General features: G+C 46.0%; 2 protein-coding genes across 10 annotated transcripts in view; one reads left to right on the forward strand and one right to left on the reverse strand.

The window, feature by feature from the left end:
* SPATA22 (spermatogenesis associated 22) overlaps nucleotides 1-15,618 on the reverse strand; it is a 411,549-nt gene that overhangs the window by 255,130 nt on the left and 140,801 nt on the right. The gene's annotated exons all lie outside the window — the stretch shown is intronic.
* LOC129394412 (olfactory receptor 1L6) lies at nucleotides 13,428-14,498 on the forward strand. Its single transcript, XM_055101372.2, is given in 3 exon segments — nucleotides 13,428-14,126; nucleotides 14,128-14,235; nucleotides 14,237-14,498. Coding segments are annotated over 3 exon segments (948 nt in total). The 5' UTR covers nucleotides 13,428-13,442; the 3' UTR covers nucleotides 14,393-14,498.

Genomic DNA, 15,618 nt, shown 5'->3' on the forward strand with positions numbered 1-15,618 from the left:
CTTCTTTGGATGTCTGATAGAACTCAGCTGTGAAACCATCTGGTCCTGGACTTTTTTGTGTTGTTGGCATTTTTTTAATTACTGTTTCAATCTTGCTACTTGTTTTTGGTCTGTTCAGTTTCTATTTCTTCCTGGTTTAATCTAAGAGGGTTGTATATTTCCAGAATGTCTCCATCTCCTCCAGGTTTTCTAGTTTGTGTGCATAAAGGTGTTCACAGTAGCCTTGAATGATCTTTTGTATTTCTGTGGTATCAGTTGTAATATCTCCCATTTTGTTTCTAAGTGAGCTTATTTGGATTTTCTCTCTTCTTTTCTTGGTTAATCTCACGAATGGTCTATCAATTTCTTTATCTTGTCAAAGAACCAGCTTTTTGTTTCATTTATCTTTTGTATTTTTTGTTTGGATTTCATTTAATTCTGTTCTGATCTTTGTTATTTCTTTTCTTCTGCTGGGTTTGGGTTTCGTTTGTTCTTGTTTCTCTAGTTCCTTAAGGTGTGAACTTAGATTGTCTATTTGTTCTTTCGGATTTTTTGATGTAGGCATATAATGCTATGAACTTTCCTCTTAGCACTACTTTTGCTACATCCCAGAAGCTTTCATAGGTTGTGTCACTCTTATTCAGTTGAAATAATTTTTTTAATTTCCATCATGATTTTACTCAAATAACATGCAGAAGCAGCTTATATAATTTCCATGCGTGTGTATAGTTTTGAGGGTTCCTTTTGGAGTTAATTTCCAATTTTATTCCACTGTGGTCTAAGAGAGTACTTGATATAGTTTCCATTTTCTTAAACTTATTGAGACTTGTTTTGTGGCCTATCATGTGGTCGATCTTGGAGAATGTTCTATGTGCTGATGAAAAGAATGTATATTCTGCAGTTGTTAGGTAGAATGTTCTGTAAATATCTGTTAAGTCCAGTTGCTCTAGGTTATAGTTTAAGTCCATTGTTTCTTTGTTGACTGTCTTGATGACCTGTCTAGTGCTGTCAGTAGAGTACTGAAGTCCCCTACTATTACTGTATTGCCATCTATCTCATTTCTTAGTTCTAGTAGTAATTGTTTTATACATTTGGGAGCTCCAGTGTTAGGTACATATATAGTTAGAATTGTGATATTTTCCTGTTGGACTAATCCTTTTTATCATTATATAATGTCTCTCTTTGTCTTTTTTAACTGCTGTTGCTTTAAAGTCTGTTCTGTCTAATATAAAAATAGCTACTCCTGCTTGCTTTTGGTTTCCATTTGCATGGAATATTTTTTTCCACCCCTTTACCTTAAGTTTCCATGAGTCCTTATGCGTTAGGTGAGCCTCTTGAAGACAGAAGATACGTTTTTGGTGGATTTTTATTCATTCTTCCATTCTGCATCTTTTAACTGGAGCACTTAGGCCATTTACATTCAATGTTAATACTGAGATGCGAGGTAGTGTTCTGTTCATCATGCTCATTGTTCCCTGAATTCCTTGGGTTTCTTTTTTATTGTGTTATTGTTTTATAGGCCCTGTGAAATTTATGCTTTAAGGAGGTTCCAGTTTGTGGTATTACAAAGTTTTATTACCAGATCCAGAACTCCTTTTAGCATTTCTTGTAGTGCTTGTTTGGTAGTGACAAATTCTCTTAACACTTGTCAGTCTGAGAAAGACTTTATCTCCCCTTTGTTCATGAAGTTTAGTTTTGCTGGATACAAAATTCTTGGCTGATAATTTTGTTCAAGGAGGCTAAAAGTAGAACCCCAATCCCTTCTGGCTTGTAGGGCTTCTGTTGAGAAATCTGCTGTTAATCTGATAGGTTTTCCTTTATAGTTTACCTGATGCCTTTGCCTCACAGCTCTTAAGATTTGTTCCTTCACCTTAACTTTAGATAACCTGATGACTATCTGCCCAGGTGATGATCTTTTCGCAATGAATTTCCAGGGTGTTCTTTGAGCTTCTTGTATTTGGTCATCTAGATGTCTAGTAAGACCAGGGGAGGTTTCCTCAATTATTCCCTTCAGTAAGTTTTCCAAACTTTTAGATTTCAGTTCTTTCTCAGGAACACCAATTATTCTTATGTTTGGTTGTTTAACATAATCCCAAATTTATTGGAGGCTTTATTCATTTTTCTTTTTTCTTTGTCTTTGTCAGATTGTGTTAATTTGAAAGCCATGTCTTCGGGCTCTGACATTCTTTCTTCCACCTGTTTGATTCTATTGTTGAAACTTCCCAATGTATTTTGCATTTCTTTAAGTGTGTCTTTCATTTCCAGAAATTGTGATTATCTTTTCTTTACGGTTTCTATTTCTCTGGAGACATTTTCCCCCATGGTCCTTCAAGATTTTATTTATTTTTATTTTTTAGCTCCATAGGTTATTTGGGAACAGGTGATGTTTCATCTCATGAATAAGTTCTTTAGTGGTGATTTCTGAGATTGTGGTGCACTCATCACTCAAACAGTATACAATATAACCAATTTGTAGTCTTTTATCCCTCACTCCCCTCCCACCCTTTCCCCCAAGTCCCCAAAGTCCATTGTATCATTCTTATGCCTTTGCATCTTCATAGCTTAGCTCTCACTTATGAGTGGGAACATACAATGTTTGGTTTTCTATTCCTGAGTTACTTAACTTAGAATAATGGTCTCCAGAGAATTTTTCATTCATATCCTGTATTTTTTTTAATTTCCTTAAGTTGGTGTTCATCTTTCTCTGGTACTTCATTGAGTAGCTTAATAGTCAACCTTCTGAATTCTTTATCTGGCAATTCAGAGACTTCTTCCTTTTTTTTTTTTTTTTTTTCTTTTTGAGACAGTCTCACTCAGTTGCCCAGGCTTGAGAGATTTCTTCCTTTTTTTTTTCTTTTTTTTTTCCCCTTTTTGAGATAGTCTCACTTGGTCACCCGGACTTGACAGATTTCTTCCTTTTTTTTTTTTTTTCTTTTTGAGACAGTCTCACTCAGTCACCCAGGCCTAAGTGCAGTGCCACGATCTCAATTCACTGCAACCTTTGCCTCCTGGGTTCAAGTGACTCTCCTGCCTCAGCCTCCCTAGTAGCTGGGACTACAGGCATATGCCACCATGTCTGGCTCATTTTGTATTTTTAGTAGAGATGGGGTTTCACCATGATGGTCAGGCTGGTCTCAAACTCCTCACCTCAAGTAATCCACCCTCCTCAGCATCCCAAAATGTTGAGATTACAGGCATGAGCCACCGTGCCTGGCCCAGTAATTTCTTCTTGGTTTGGGTCCATTGCTGGAAAGCTAGTGTGATCTTTTGGGGGTGTTATAGAACCTTGTTTTGCTATATTACCAGAATTACTTTTCTGGTTCTTTCTCATTTGGGTAGACTGTTTTAGTGGAAAAATCTGGAACTCAAGGGCTGCTCTTCAGGTTCTTTTGTCCCATGGGGTGATCCCTTGATATGGTGCTCTCCCCCTTCCCCTAGAGATGGAACTTCCTGAGAGTGAGACTGCAGTGATTGTTATTTGTCTTCTGGGTCTAGCCACCCAGCAGGGATACTGGGCTCTGGGCTGGTGCTGGGGAATGTCTGCAAAGAGTCCTGTGATGTCATCTGTCTTCAGGTCTCCCAGCAGTGGATACGAGTACCTGCTCTGGTGGAGGTGGCAAAGAGTGAAATGGACTCTGTGGGAGTGCTTGGTTGTAGTTTGGTTTAGTGCACTGGTTTTCTCAAATGCTGGTCATGCTAGCAGTTAAGCTGTCACATGGACAAACTCAGGATCTCTGGTTGACCAGGGTGTTGCAAACAGTGGAATTAGATATTGTTTTCTCCTTCTTTGGAGCAGGTTTGTTCCTTATGAGTTGCTGTAATGGCTTTAGATTGTTGGCCCCCAGCCAGGAGGTGGCACTTTCAAGAGAGCACCAGCTACGATAGCAGAAGGGGGATATAAGCTTGCCCTACATTGGCCAGGATAAATAATGGGGTTTCTCAGGTGATGGTTGGGGCCATACAGCTCCCATTTACGTCTTTTGTCTTTGGCTACCAGGGTGGGTAGAGAAAAACCATCAGGGGAAGGCAGAGTTAGGTGGGTCTGAGCACAGACTCTCCTTGGGCAGGGCTTGCTGCAGCCACTGTGGGGGATGGAGGGGTGGTTCTCAGACCACTGGAGTTATGTTCCCAGGGGGAATATGGCTGCCTTTGCTGCATCATACATATCACCAGGGAAGTGGGGAAAACCAGCAGTGACAGGTGTCACCCAGCTTCCATGCAGCCAGAAAGGCCAGTCTCACTCCCATCATGACCCACCAATAGCACTGAGTTTATGTCCAGGCAGCAGGGCTGAGATCTTCCCCCAGGCTACCAGCCTCCCCACTGAGAAAGCAAGCAGGGCTATCAGGTCTTGCCTCTCCCTGCCTGCCTTATTACAGAGGTCAGCTAGAAGCTTCCTTCACCCTTTGGCCCCTCCCCAATTCTGCTGGCTGCCTTTCCCAAGGATCCCTGTGAGATAAGGCCAGGGATGGCTTCCCTGGGCTTGGACTGGGGACCAGGGGTGCCTACAGGGCTCTTTCTATTGCTTCTTCTACTTCTATATTTTGCTTGGTTCCTTAAATCTGCTTTAGCTCTAGGTAAGGTTAAATCCTTCTCTCCCATGATCTGATTTTCAGGTTCCCTAGTGGGGATGTGGGTTTGGAGGCAGACTTTTCTCCCTCTCACACATTGAAAACTCAGTTTTTCAGCTGCCTTGCAGAGTTTGCAGCGGCAAGCTGCTTCTTTCAAAGGGTATGTGAATTCTTTTGGTTTTGCTTGTATCTTCCTGTAGTGATTCTTGTAGAGAAAGTTCACAATGTGAGTCTCCACACGGTGTTCTGTCCAACCAAGGGGGAGCTGCATGTTAGTCCCGTCTCCTAACCGCCATTTTCCTAGCATTTCCCAGTCTCAGTTTGGTCATTTATAAAATGAAAATAATAATGCCCTACTTCATGAAGCTGTTAGGAATATTAAATGACAATATATAAGCAATAAAGGCAATGTCTGGTAGGTGTTCAATAAAGGGTAGCTGCTATCATTATTATTGTTGCTTATTCTATTAGCTTTATTCTCTCTCTTCCTTAATGGGCCCACATTCTTTGCCTACCTCACTGAGACTGTAAGTGGAAGAGACCATTTTGGCCCTGAGATTTATCCCCGAAGACTCCTTCAGGCGTTTGTTCCTCGGGCTTTAGATGAATGGGTTTGGCATGGCCATGACTACTACGTACAGCACAGGGGCTGCTGAGTCTCCTCTACCAAGCTGTTCCATTGACCAGGGAGATGACACCAAGGTGAGGGCTGCAGGCACTTCTCTGGGGAAAAGAAGACTCTGAGGATAGCTGAGACCATACAGATAAAGAAAAAGATGATATAATCCAGTATGACAGGGCCAGTAGAAAGGCTAAAATTAAAAATTGATAATACCAGGTGTTGACAAGAATGTCGAGAAATTGGAACTCTCAAATATTCCAAAGGGGACATAAACTAGTCTGACCATTTTGGAAAACTATTTATCAGTTTCTAAGAAAGTGAGACATATAACCACCTTTTGACCTAGCAGTTCTGTTCCTAGGTATATAACAAGGAGAAATGAAAACATAACAAGGAGAAATGAAAACATAACAAGGAGAAATGAAAGCACCATCTGATTGGCTGAATGGTCATCAATGAGGTTCGCACACCAGGCTGCTGACTTCACCTGGAACCGGCAGCCTGGCCCCCAGGCTTCAGGCCATCCCTGGCTTGAAGGTGGGGTTTCACCAGGACCTGCCCCTTCCCACCTAGGAACCTGTCTGCCTTTAACATGCTGTCTGTGGTACCCAGGCTGTCCACACTGAGAGGCATCTGCAGGCCCATGCCAAGCTGCCCTCACACCGCCCTCCCCAGACTCCCCTCCCACACTCTTTGGTGTCCAAAGTCTGGAGGGGGCAGAGGCAGCAGGGGGCTGGCATGTCAGCCCCCTGAGTGTGTGCACACCTGGCTGGGTTGCAACAATGCCCAGGCTCGGCCACAACTTTGCTCTGCCCTGGAGCAGGTGCCAGGAGTAGGGAGAGGCCAGAGCAGAGCAGGCACTTTCAAGCCCGTGGGGGCAGGGGGCTTCCTGGACCCCTAAGAGTGCAGGGATGCTTGGGTCCAGAGCCACGGCTGGGCAGCTGCAGCTGCGCCTAGGAGTGTGGGGCTCCTGCCTCACCAACTTGGTAGGGGGTGGGGCTCCCACCTGTTCCCAGCCCCTGCCAGCTCCACCGAGCACGCAGCCCTGGCCACACCTCCCCTGCTGCAGCTGGCATCCCCGCAGCAGCTGCTCCAGATGGGCCACTACTATCACTTCTGCATAAACTATGGTTCCCAGGTACTTCCCACATGCCCAAATCCTTCCACTTTTCTTCTTGTTTAAATACCACTTCCCCCTGGAAGTTCTCCCTGAACACTCAAGCCACAGGTGCAGTTTCATTTCAGCACCTAGGGCACTTATTGCCAAGCACTGTAACTTGCTGTGCCCAAGTCTTCTCCCCGCAACCTGTTAACTATGAAATGTGCATCCTCAAAACTTTATACCCTCAAACATGAAAGAATCATCAGTTTACTCCTCTCAATTTACCAGGGAGAAAGCTGAGACTCACAGGGGAGAAATGCCTCACCTAGGGTCAAAAGCTAGTGGGGACTTGAATATCTCACTCATTCCACAACTTCTCTGACACTCCTCAGAGATCAACAAGGCTGGGACCCCATATGCTGAGTAAATATTATCAAGTGAATGAATAGTCAAGCTAGAGAAGTTCATTCCATGGGACGTGACTATCAGTTCCACAAGAACTAAAAGGCATATGGCCCAGGTGGAGAAAGGAAAGATGAGAGAACAAGACTGTCCTCAGGAGAAATTGGTCCAGCCTGGGAAGTTAGGTTGGCCCCTCCAGATCCAGGAGGGCTACTTTGCCAAGGCCAATGAGGACACGATAGTCAAAAGGCTTCAGAACAAGGAACAGAAGTCACTTTGCTCTGACACCAGCTGGACAAGGCTGAGATCCCCACAACTCCAACCTGAGCAAAGGAGTAACAGAGAGCACCAACCCTGAAGTCCACAAAGAACAGCTCCACATGGGGTGTGAGGCTCAGCTGCCACGATCCCTGAACCTACTGTCCTGGAGCAAATCTGCTGGCAATTCCAGCCCTTCCTCTCCTCCCCCAGGTTCTGGGTGAGGTGGGACCTCAGAGGTTGAGGCAGGCCTGGAGCTCAGGGAAGGGCACCCGCAGCTCCACTTCACTGCTCACAGTGGAATTAGGAGGAAGAGCTCTTCCCCGAGCAGAGGAATCACATGGTGAGGTCGCAGCTTTAGGGGTGATGGTTGTAGCTCAGGGTGGGAAAAACCAGGGAGAAGAGGCCAGGGTCACTAACACACCCCATCCCTCACATGCCATCCTGCATAGAAGGGGCAGGGGAGTGACAGCATCATCCTCTGAGCACAGCAGACCAGCACGGCCAGTCACCACACTGAGAGGCATCTACTTCAGTTCTGGGTTCCCACACACCTCGATGCCCCCTCTCCTACTCAGTTCTCTAGCACAAGAGAGGAGGGGAGGCTGCACTAGCTGAGGACTCAGGAGTCCTCAAGGGGCCAGTGGTTTCAGAGGCCACCATAACTCTCCACAGAATTTCCAGGCTAATCAATTAGTGGGTGGCCCCTCTCCTCCCAGCCTGCAGGCCACTCCTCCTGCCTTTGGCTGCTGAGGCCAATCTTCCTCTCCAGGGCACACCTGCTGTAACTCCCCCTTTGCCTGAAGCAGATTAGCCTCTGTGGGTGAGCTGTGGAGGGCAGAGCTCGTTAATGCTTGCAGACTTGCTGGGAGGAAGCAGAAGAATCATGGCAGAAAGGGAAGGGGAGTAAATCAAGTGTCTGACGGAGAGCAATACACGAGAACGACCTGCCAACGTGTGGCACGCAGCACGGGGAAGTGGATGAACCATAGGTGGGTTCGGAGCCCAGGATCTGGACTCTGACTGATCCCCTGATCACTGAGCGACTGCAGACACAGTTCTCCGGGTGCTGCTTTCCCTGTCTATGACATGGGTGTTGGGTGGAATGATATCTAGGAATCATTGCCAGCTGCCTGATACCAGGATAGAATGGTGAGTTCTTTGTCTTTGTCTTACTCATCTCTGAATGCCTCCCCCACCAGTGCTCAAGTACCTGCCTGGCATGGAGTAGATACAACAGTTAAGATGTTTGAATACATTATTGAAGACAAATGAGTAAGAAGTTGGCAGAAGGAAGTAGAGGAGAAGAGATCCTTGGAATACAAAGGGCTCATCCAGGACTAAGACTGTGGTTAAAGAGAAAGCTACTGGGCACATCATCAAGAGAAGAATCTGGGCTGGCCAAGGAGAGACTGGATTTAAGGAATTGGATAGAAACCCCCAGGCCTGAGAGCGTGGGGACCACTGACGGTTTCCCTGTTTACCACTGCCCACTCTCCACTCTGTTGAGGCAGGCGGACTTGAGGCAAGAGAGAGCGAGAGGAAGGAGGGAACCGGTATGTGGATGTTTGCGTGTAAGATTCACGTGTGTGCCTCAGTGTGTCTGGGAGCATCTATTGAGATTTTATGTCTCTGGCATTTGTTTGGGGGCAGGGCATCTTTGTTGGGTGTTGCATGTATATGTGGCATATATGATTTATGTTTTTCTCTAGTGCATGGATCTCTGTAGGTGTCTACGTCTGTGTGTAAGGGACTGAGTGTTTGTATGTGCCCATATATTCATATATTCCTGTCCCGGTGGGTGTGCATGTCTCTGGCATGTCTGTGTGCCTGGACATATCGGGATACATCCGTGTGTGTCTGTGTGCAAGCGTGTATCCCTGTGCACTTCCGTGTCTTGGGGCATCTGAATGTGTGCTCCAAAAGTGACCATTTTAGCATGGAGTTGAAGGCAGTGAGCTGCCTCAAACATAGGGTTTTTTTTTTTTTTAATTCTAGATCCTAAGCATCCCTGCCTCATTTTGCGACCTTAAATAATCAATCCTTCCTGCCCAATTCAAAGCAGACACCTGCCTGACCTGGGCCTGAGGAAAGGGCTATGTGTCCACAACAGCAGCTCAGCATCCAGGGAGCCCAGCCCTGTGCCTCGTGTTTCAACAGGAGCTGACACAAACTCAGTCATCATATCTCCCCATCGCCTGAAGTCGTCAGGAGATGGGGAAGGAAACTGACATTTATGAAGCACCTACTATTTGCAAAGTGTTTATAAGCAAACTGTGAGGATGGTATTTTTATCCTACTTTTGGAGACAAAAAAATGAAGCTCAAAGAGGTTAAGAAGCTTCCTGGAGTTTCTCTTGTATTTCCTTTGTACGTGGAAAGGAATTCTTTCTAGAATTCTCTCCTACTCCTATGTGTCCACTGAATGCCTTGTCCTTCAAGCTCGCCCTGCTCAAATGCCACCTCTTCTGTGGAGTCTTCCCTGACTTTGCCAGGAAAGTTAGGACAAAACCTTGTGCCGAGCCTGAGGTCAGATGAGGAAAGACAAACATTTGTCTTCAGAAGGCTCATCATCTAGCAGGGAAGATCAGCATTACAGAAAAAACAAAAACAAAACAAAAAACAAAAAAGAAATCCTCACTTTATACCAGCAAATGAGGGCCAAGTTCCCAATGAGAGATACAAGAAACAGGAGTGAGGTGTTCGTGTGGGCTGGGGAGTCAAGAAAGGAGGTGGGGTTTCCTGGAGGAGTGGAGCTGGGCGGGGTACTGGGATAGGGTAGGAAGAGTATTTCAGGTAGGGAGGAGCATACAGGGAAGGCATGTGAGAAGGTGGGGGCCATGCTGGAAAGCTCTGGATGTGTGGCTGAGCCACCGACACTCTATCTAACAGGCAACCGGATATTTGTATGAGTGCAAACGGCTCAGCCCTGCATCCAGTAGGCAAGAGGGAAACTGGCAGGAAAGTAGAGTGGGAAAAGTATGGCTCAGGAATTCCCAGGGCCCTTACAGCTGTGGTGTTTTCTCTATATACAGCTTCTGTCTCAGCCCACAGGAAACCCACTGAAGTCTCTGGGCTGAGATGGATGACAACACATTTGCCTTCAAGACTGGGTACCTCTGGCTGGGAGGGAGACCAGCCAACAATCTCCGCAGAGAGTACTGAGTTCTGGCATGCTGCCCTTCAGGTGAGAAAACCCAACATTTCTCTGCTATCTTCTTTTCCTCATGTCCTATTTTCCTCCCTGACCCCACGTCCAAACTCTGCCTTACAGCACTAGGGAGGAAGAGGCCACATTTTAGCTCTAACCAACCCACAAAACATCTTCTTATACCTTCACATTCTCTTTCCCCTGCCTGAAATGCCCTTTCCACTCCCAAGCATCTGTATATCTGGTGATCTCCTACTCATTCTTCCAAAATCAGCTCGAATTCCACTTATTCTTTGGAATCTTCTCCAAATCATCTAGCAGAGGAAACCACCCTCACTTTGTTCAGGCAGTTAGTGTAGTGCTTATTACATTGTGCCTAGCTGGAGGTCAAGGACAACGACTGGCCTTTCTTTAGAGCCCCGGAACCCAGCACAATGCCGGACCCAATAAAGTCACTCAATAAAGGGGCATGAATTGTATGGCTGAGCCATCATATGGCTAGAGCATTGTGTCCAACTCCTGTTAACATGGACAAAGCAGAGAGTGACCAGAATGGCAAAGGACCTAAAAATATGGCTCTATAAGAAAAGATCTAAGGTACTAGGGGTGTTTGGGTTGAAGAAAAGAATAGTGGAATAGGTTCCTTTGGCCACTATGTGAAAAGCTGCAGAGAAAGCAGGCTTGGCATGTGTAGCTCTGAGGCCAAAATTGGAATCATTTGTAGAAGTTACAGGAAAGCATACTTCAGCTGAGATTAAGAAAAAGACTTAAACAACTACAGTCCTCCAGCGCTGGACTGGCCTATCTCAAGAAGCCATCAGGGAACAGAGAGAAACCATCAGAAGCTGAGGAAAAAGGAACTAACATCTATTAGCATCCGTTCCCTGCTACACTTCTGTACGTGCGTTACCTCTTTAATCTTGACATCAACCGTGTAAGAGAGGCCTCAATATCCCCATTATAGATGAGGAGACTGAAGAGGAAATGAAGTGGGTCCATGTTTCCATGGCCAGTCAGGATGAAAATCCAGGTGGCTCTAAAGCTAGTGCTCTTTTCACTGCAGCACACAACCTGCCTAAGAGGAGTTTGGGGAGTGAGGGTTAGGAGTCAGTTGAGAAGAATCCTATGACTGAAGAGAATGGACTGGAGGGGTGCCAAGGTCCTGGCTCTCTGATGCTACTACTCTATACCAGGGCAAGGGGTGGGGTTGGAAGGGGCATAGCAGATGATTTCCCTGGGACGGCAACTGGGTGACAATGACAGAGAAGCAGCAAAATACAAAAAATGTTATATATCCGGTTACCTTAGGAAGGTGACAGCAGTTTGCCTTGGAGTTTGTCCATCACCCTCTCCTTCACGCTCCCTTCACCTCTGTTTTCACTCATTGCTCTTCCAAAAGCTTCATTCAACAAATATTTATTGAATATTGTATACAAATATTTATTGAATAAATATTATATACAGATCACTGCACAAGACAGTGAGATGTAGCTCCTTCCTGCAAGGAGCTTCCCTGCTAAGACCTGACTTAGTCCATCCTCCAGGATTTCACCAAAGCCTGGAGCTTTCCTGGCAAAGGGTAGGTGTGCTAGATTGGTTGAACACTGCTAGAAACCTTGGAGCAATGGGAGAAAAGAATGTGGTGTTTTAAGGCAGAGATTAAATGTGGGACAAAATGAGTGCGTTGTTTCTGAGATAACTGAAGTCACCTGGTTAACTGAGAAATTCAGAAGTGTTTTCTCCAGCTGATTTTGTGCACTGAGGACAGAGCAAGGACAAGCCTTTCCCAGTGTCATGTGTGGATGTCTTACTCTCTTCACTCCATGCCTCCTCTGCCAACAACCCCACACAATCTCTTCATTCACTCTGGAATGCCCTCCCTGTCCCACACAACATCATGTCTGTTTGGTGAACCTGATTCATTCACCAAGACCCAGTTCAAGTCTCTCCTCTTCTTTGAATTCTTCCCAAATTTCTCTAGGAAGAATAATTTACTCCTGCTTGGTTCATGAAATTAATAAAGTATTAAACATGCTGCAAGCTACTGCACGTCAAACTGTTTGGGGGCAGAAGCTAAGACTCATTCATCTTCCTGCTCTCTACAGTATCTAGTACAGAGGTCAGCAAATTGTCCAAATCCAGACCACCACCTGTTTTGCAAATAAAGTTTTATTGGAACAGTACTGTGGCCATTCATTTACTTTTTGTTGATGGCTGCTTTTGCACTGCAACTTCTGAGCTGAGTTGTTGCAACAAGACCATATGGACCACAAGCCTAAAATATTAACTATATGATTTTTTACCAAAAAAAAAAAGTTTGTCTGGCCAGGCACAGTGGCTCACGCCTGTAATCCCAGCACTTTGGGAGGCCAAGGCGGGTGGATCATCTGAGATCGGGAGTTCAAGACCAGCCTGACCAACATGGAGAAATCCCGTCTCTACTAAAAAAATACAAAATTAGCTGGGCGTGGTGGCGCATGCCTGTAATCCCAGCTACTCGGGAGGCTGAGGCAGGAGAATTGCTTGAACCCAGGAGGCAGAGGTTGCGGTGAGCTGAGATCACGCCATTGAACTCCAGCCTGGGCAACAAGAGTGAAACTCCATCTCAAAATACATAAATAAATAAATAAATAAATCTTGTCAATTCCTGAAGAACCATATAATGTGCAGTCAACAAATGAATGGTAAATGCAGTAAGGTGCTTTATGAAGAAATTTAGACTGGTACTCAAATGGCCTGGGTCCGAATTCTGCTCCTAATTGTTTAAACAAATAATTATGATTAAGTAAATAGATGTTAGATAGATTACATAGATGATAGATAGATCACATAGATAGTAGAGATAGATGGATAGATGATAGAGGAGGATAGATAGACAGACAGACAGACAGATAGATAGAGGAGTTTGGATAGATAGATGATAGAGGAGTTTTGAGTGCTTATTATATGCCAGGCACTGTGCGAAGTATTTTAAACTTATTCACTGTATCCAACAACCAATTCCACTGGGAGCCACTAATATTTTCCTCATTAAAGAAGAAGAAACTGAGGCTCAGAAAGGTCTCAACACCTTTGTGGTAGAGCCAGGATTCAAAGCAGGTCTGACCTACACCAAAGTTTGAGAGTTACCCACTACGCTAGAACACTCTTCTGAGATTCCGTTTCTTCATAAAATTAAGATTATTGGATGAGCAACGTGATTTTCAATCCATTTAGCAAGCAGAAATTTATATATTTATAAACATATATTAAAATGTATATCTGGAACCTCAACATGCAGGAAGTCTACCCGGAGTTCTAGAATTTCGGCCGGCTGCCTCCTCCCTCCCCTCGGCATTCCCACCTGTCAGTCCACTCCATGGCTCCGACCAACCTCACATCTGCCCCCGTGTTCCTCCTCCTCGGCCTGGTGGACGGAACAGACGCCCACCCGCTGCTGTTCCTGCTCTGCCTTGGCATCTATCTGCTCAACGCCCTGAGCAACCTGAGCATGGTGGCGCTGGTGAGGTCCGACGGGGCCCTCCGCTCCCCCATGTATTACTTCTTGGGTCACCTGAGCCTCGTGGACGTCTGCTTTACCACCGTCACGGTCCCCAGGCTGCTGGCCGGCCTGCTCCACCCGGGCCAGGCCATATCCTTCCAGGCGTGCTTTGCCGAGATGTACTTCTTCCTGGCTCTGGGCATCACCGAGCGCTACCTCCTGGCGGCCATGTCCTACGACCGCGCGACGGCGGTGTGCCGGACCCTGCGCTACGGCGCGCTGGTGACGCCATGGCGCTGCGCCGCGCTGGTGCGTGCGTCGTGGGCCGTGGCGCACCTGCACTCGCTGCTGCGCTCGCTGCTCCTCTCCGCGCTCTCCTACGCTTACCCCACTCCCGTGCGCCACTTCTTTTGCGACATGACGGTGATGCTGAGCTTGACGACCTCGGACACGTCCGCCGCGGAGACGGCCATCTTCTCCGAGGGCCTGGCCGTGGTGTTGGCCCCGCTGCTCCTCGTGTTCCTTTTCCTACGCGCGGATCCTGGTCGCGGTGCTCGGCTTGCGCTCGGCCGGCGGCCGGCGCCGCGCCTTCTCCACCTGCGGGGCCCACCTAGTGGCGGTGGCGCTTTTCTTTGGCTCTGTCCTCTCCGTGTATTTCCGGCCGTCGTCTGCCTGCCTACTCAGCCCGCTACGACCGCCTGGCCAGCGTGGTCTACGCTGTCATCACGCCGACCTTGAACCCTTTCATCAACAGCCTTCGCCACAAAGAGGTCAAGGGCGCCCTGAAAAGGGGGCTCAGATGGAGGGCTGCACCCCAAGAGGCGTGAGGGCAAATCTGGCTCACTGGCATTTTCATGATAACAGTTACAGAAAGAAAAACTTGTTTTTTGGCTTTCTAAAACACTATGAATTTCGATCTACCCTGTCTTATTTCTGTTAAATAAGAAATTAGACCCGAAGTAAATATGACAAAGTGTTTACTGTAGTGATGGATACATAGTAGGCTGAATTCGTGTGTTGTCTGAATGTGTGAGATAGATTCTACTTTTAAATTTTGGGTAAATGAAAAGACAGCAAATGGAGGTAGGCAAATAGTTTGTGAAGAGGGAGAAGAAAGAGTGTGACTAGCAGGAACCCGGTGGGTGGACGGGAAGCTTGTGAAGCAATGGATAATTTTTTTTTTTTTTGAGATAGTGCCTCCCTCTGGCGCCCACGCTGAGTGCAGTGGTGCCATCTCGGCTCACTACAACTTCCGCCTCCCGGGTTCAAGCTATTCTCCTGCCTCAGTCTCCCAAGTAGCCAGGATTACAGGCACCTGCCACCGCACCCGGCTAATTTTTTTTGTATTTTCTTTACTAGAGACAGGGTTTCACTATGTTGACCAGGCTGGTCTCGAACTCCTGGCCTCAAGTGATCCCCCTGCCTGGGCCTGCCAAAGTGCTGGGATTACAGGCGTGAGCCTCCGCGTCCAGCCCAGGGGAGGATCTTAAAGAGGCGTTTGTTGTTGGATGCCCCTGCAGACTCCTCCTGGAGAAACTTCAAGATCCAGTTATTTTTTAAGTGGCTTAAAATAATTTAAATTCTTTTCCTAGATACTGTATCAACCATTTTTAATGTAAAAATTCAGAGTTGAAGTTCTGTTTGACTACCACCCAAATCAACCTCTACCGCCATCCCAATTATCAGCTGAATCTCTTGCTCTCACCTTCACTCTTGCTCTCTCGCTCTGATTTTGAAACAAATAGTGTCATTCTATTTATATATATTATTCTGATTTTGAAACATAAATAGTGTCATTCTATTTATATCTATTATTCTTCAGTTTCTTTTTTTTATGAAACAATGCATCTAGAAGATCTTGTCTTATTACCACAAACAGAATGCCTTGATTCTTAACTTCATGCTATACAATCCTATACTGTGGATCTTCCACAGTTTAATCACTAGCTTATTAATAAATATTTATGTTTTTCTAATTTTTCACTATTGCAAAGTTGTAATGGAAATTCTTGCAATAAAAATAATAAAAGCTGGCCGGGCATGGTGGCTCACG

Source organism: Pan paniscus, chromosome 19 (genome assembly GCF_029289425.2).
Source record: "Pan paniscus chromosome 19, NHGRI_mPanPan1-v2.0_pri, whole genome shotgun sequence".
Taxonomy (NCBI): Eukaryota; Metazoa; Chordata; class Mammalia; order Primates; family Hominidae; genus Pan; species Pan paniscus.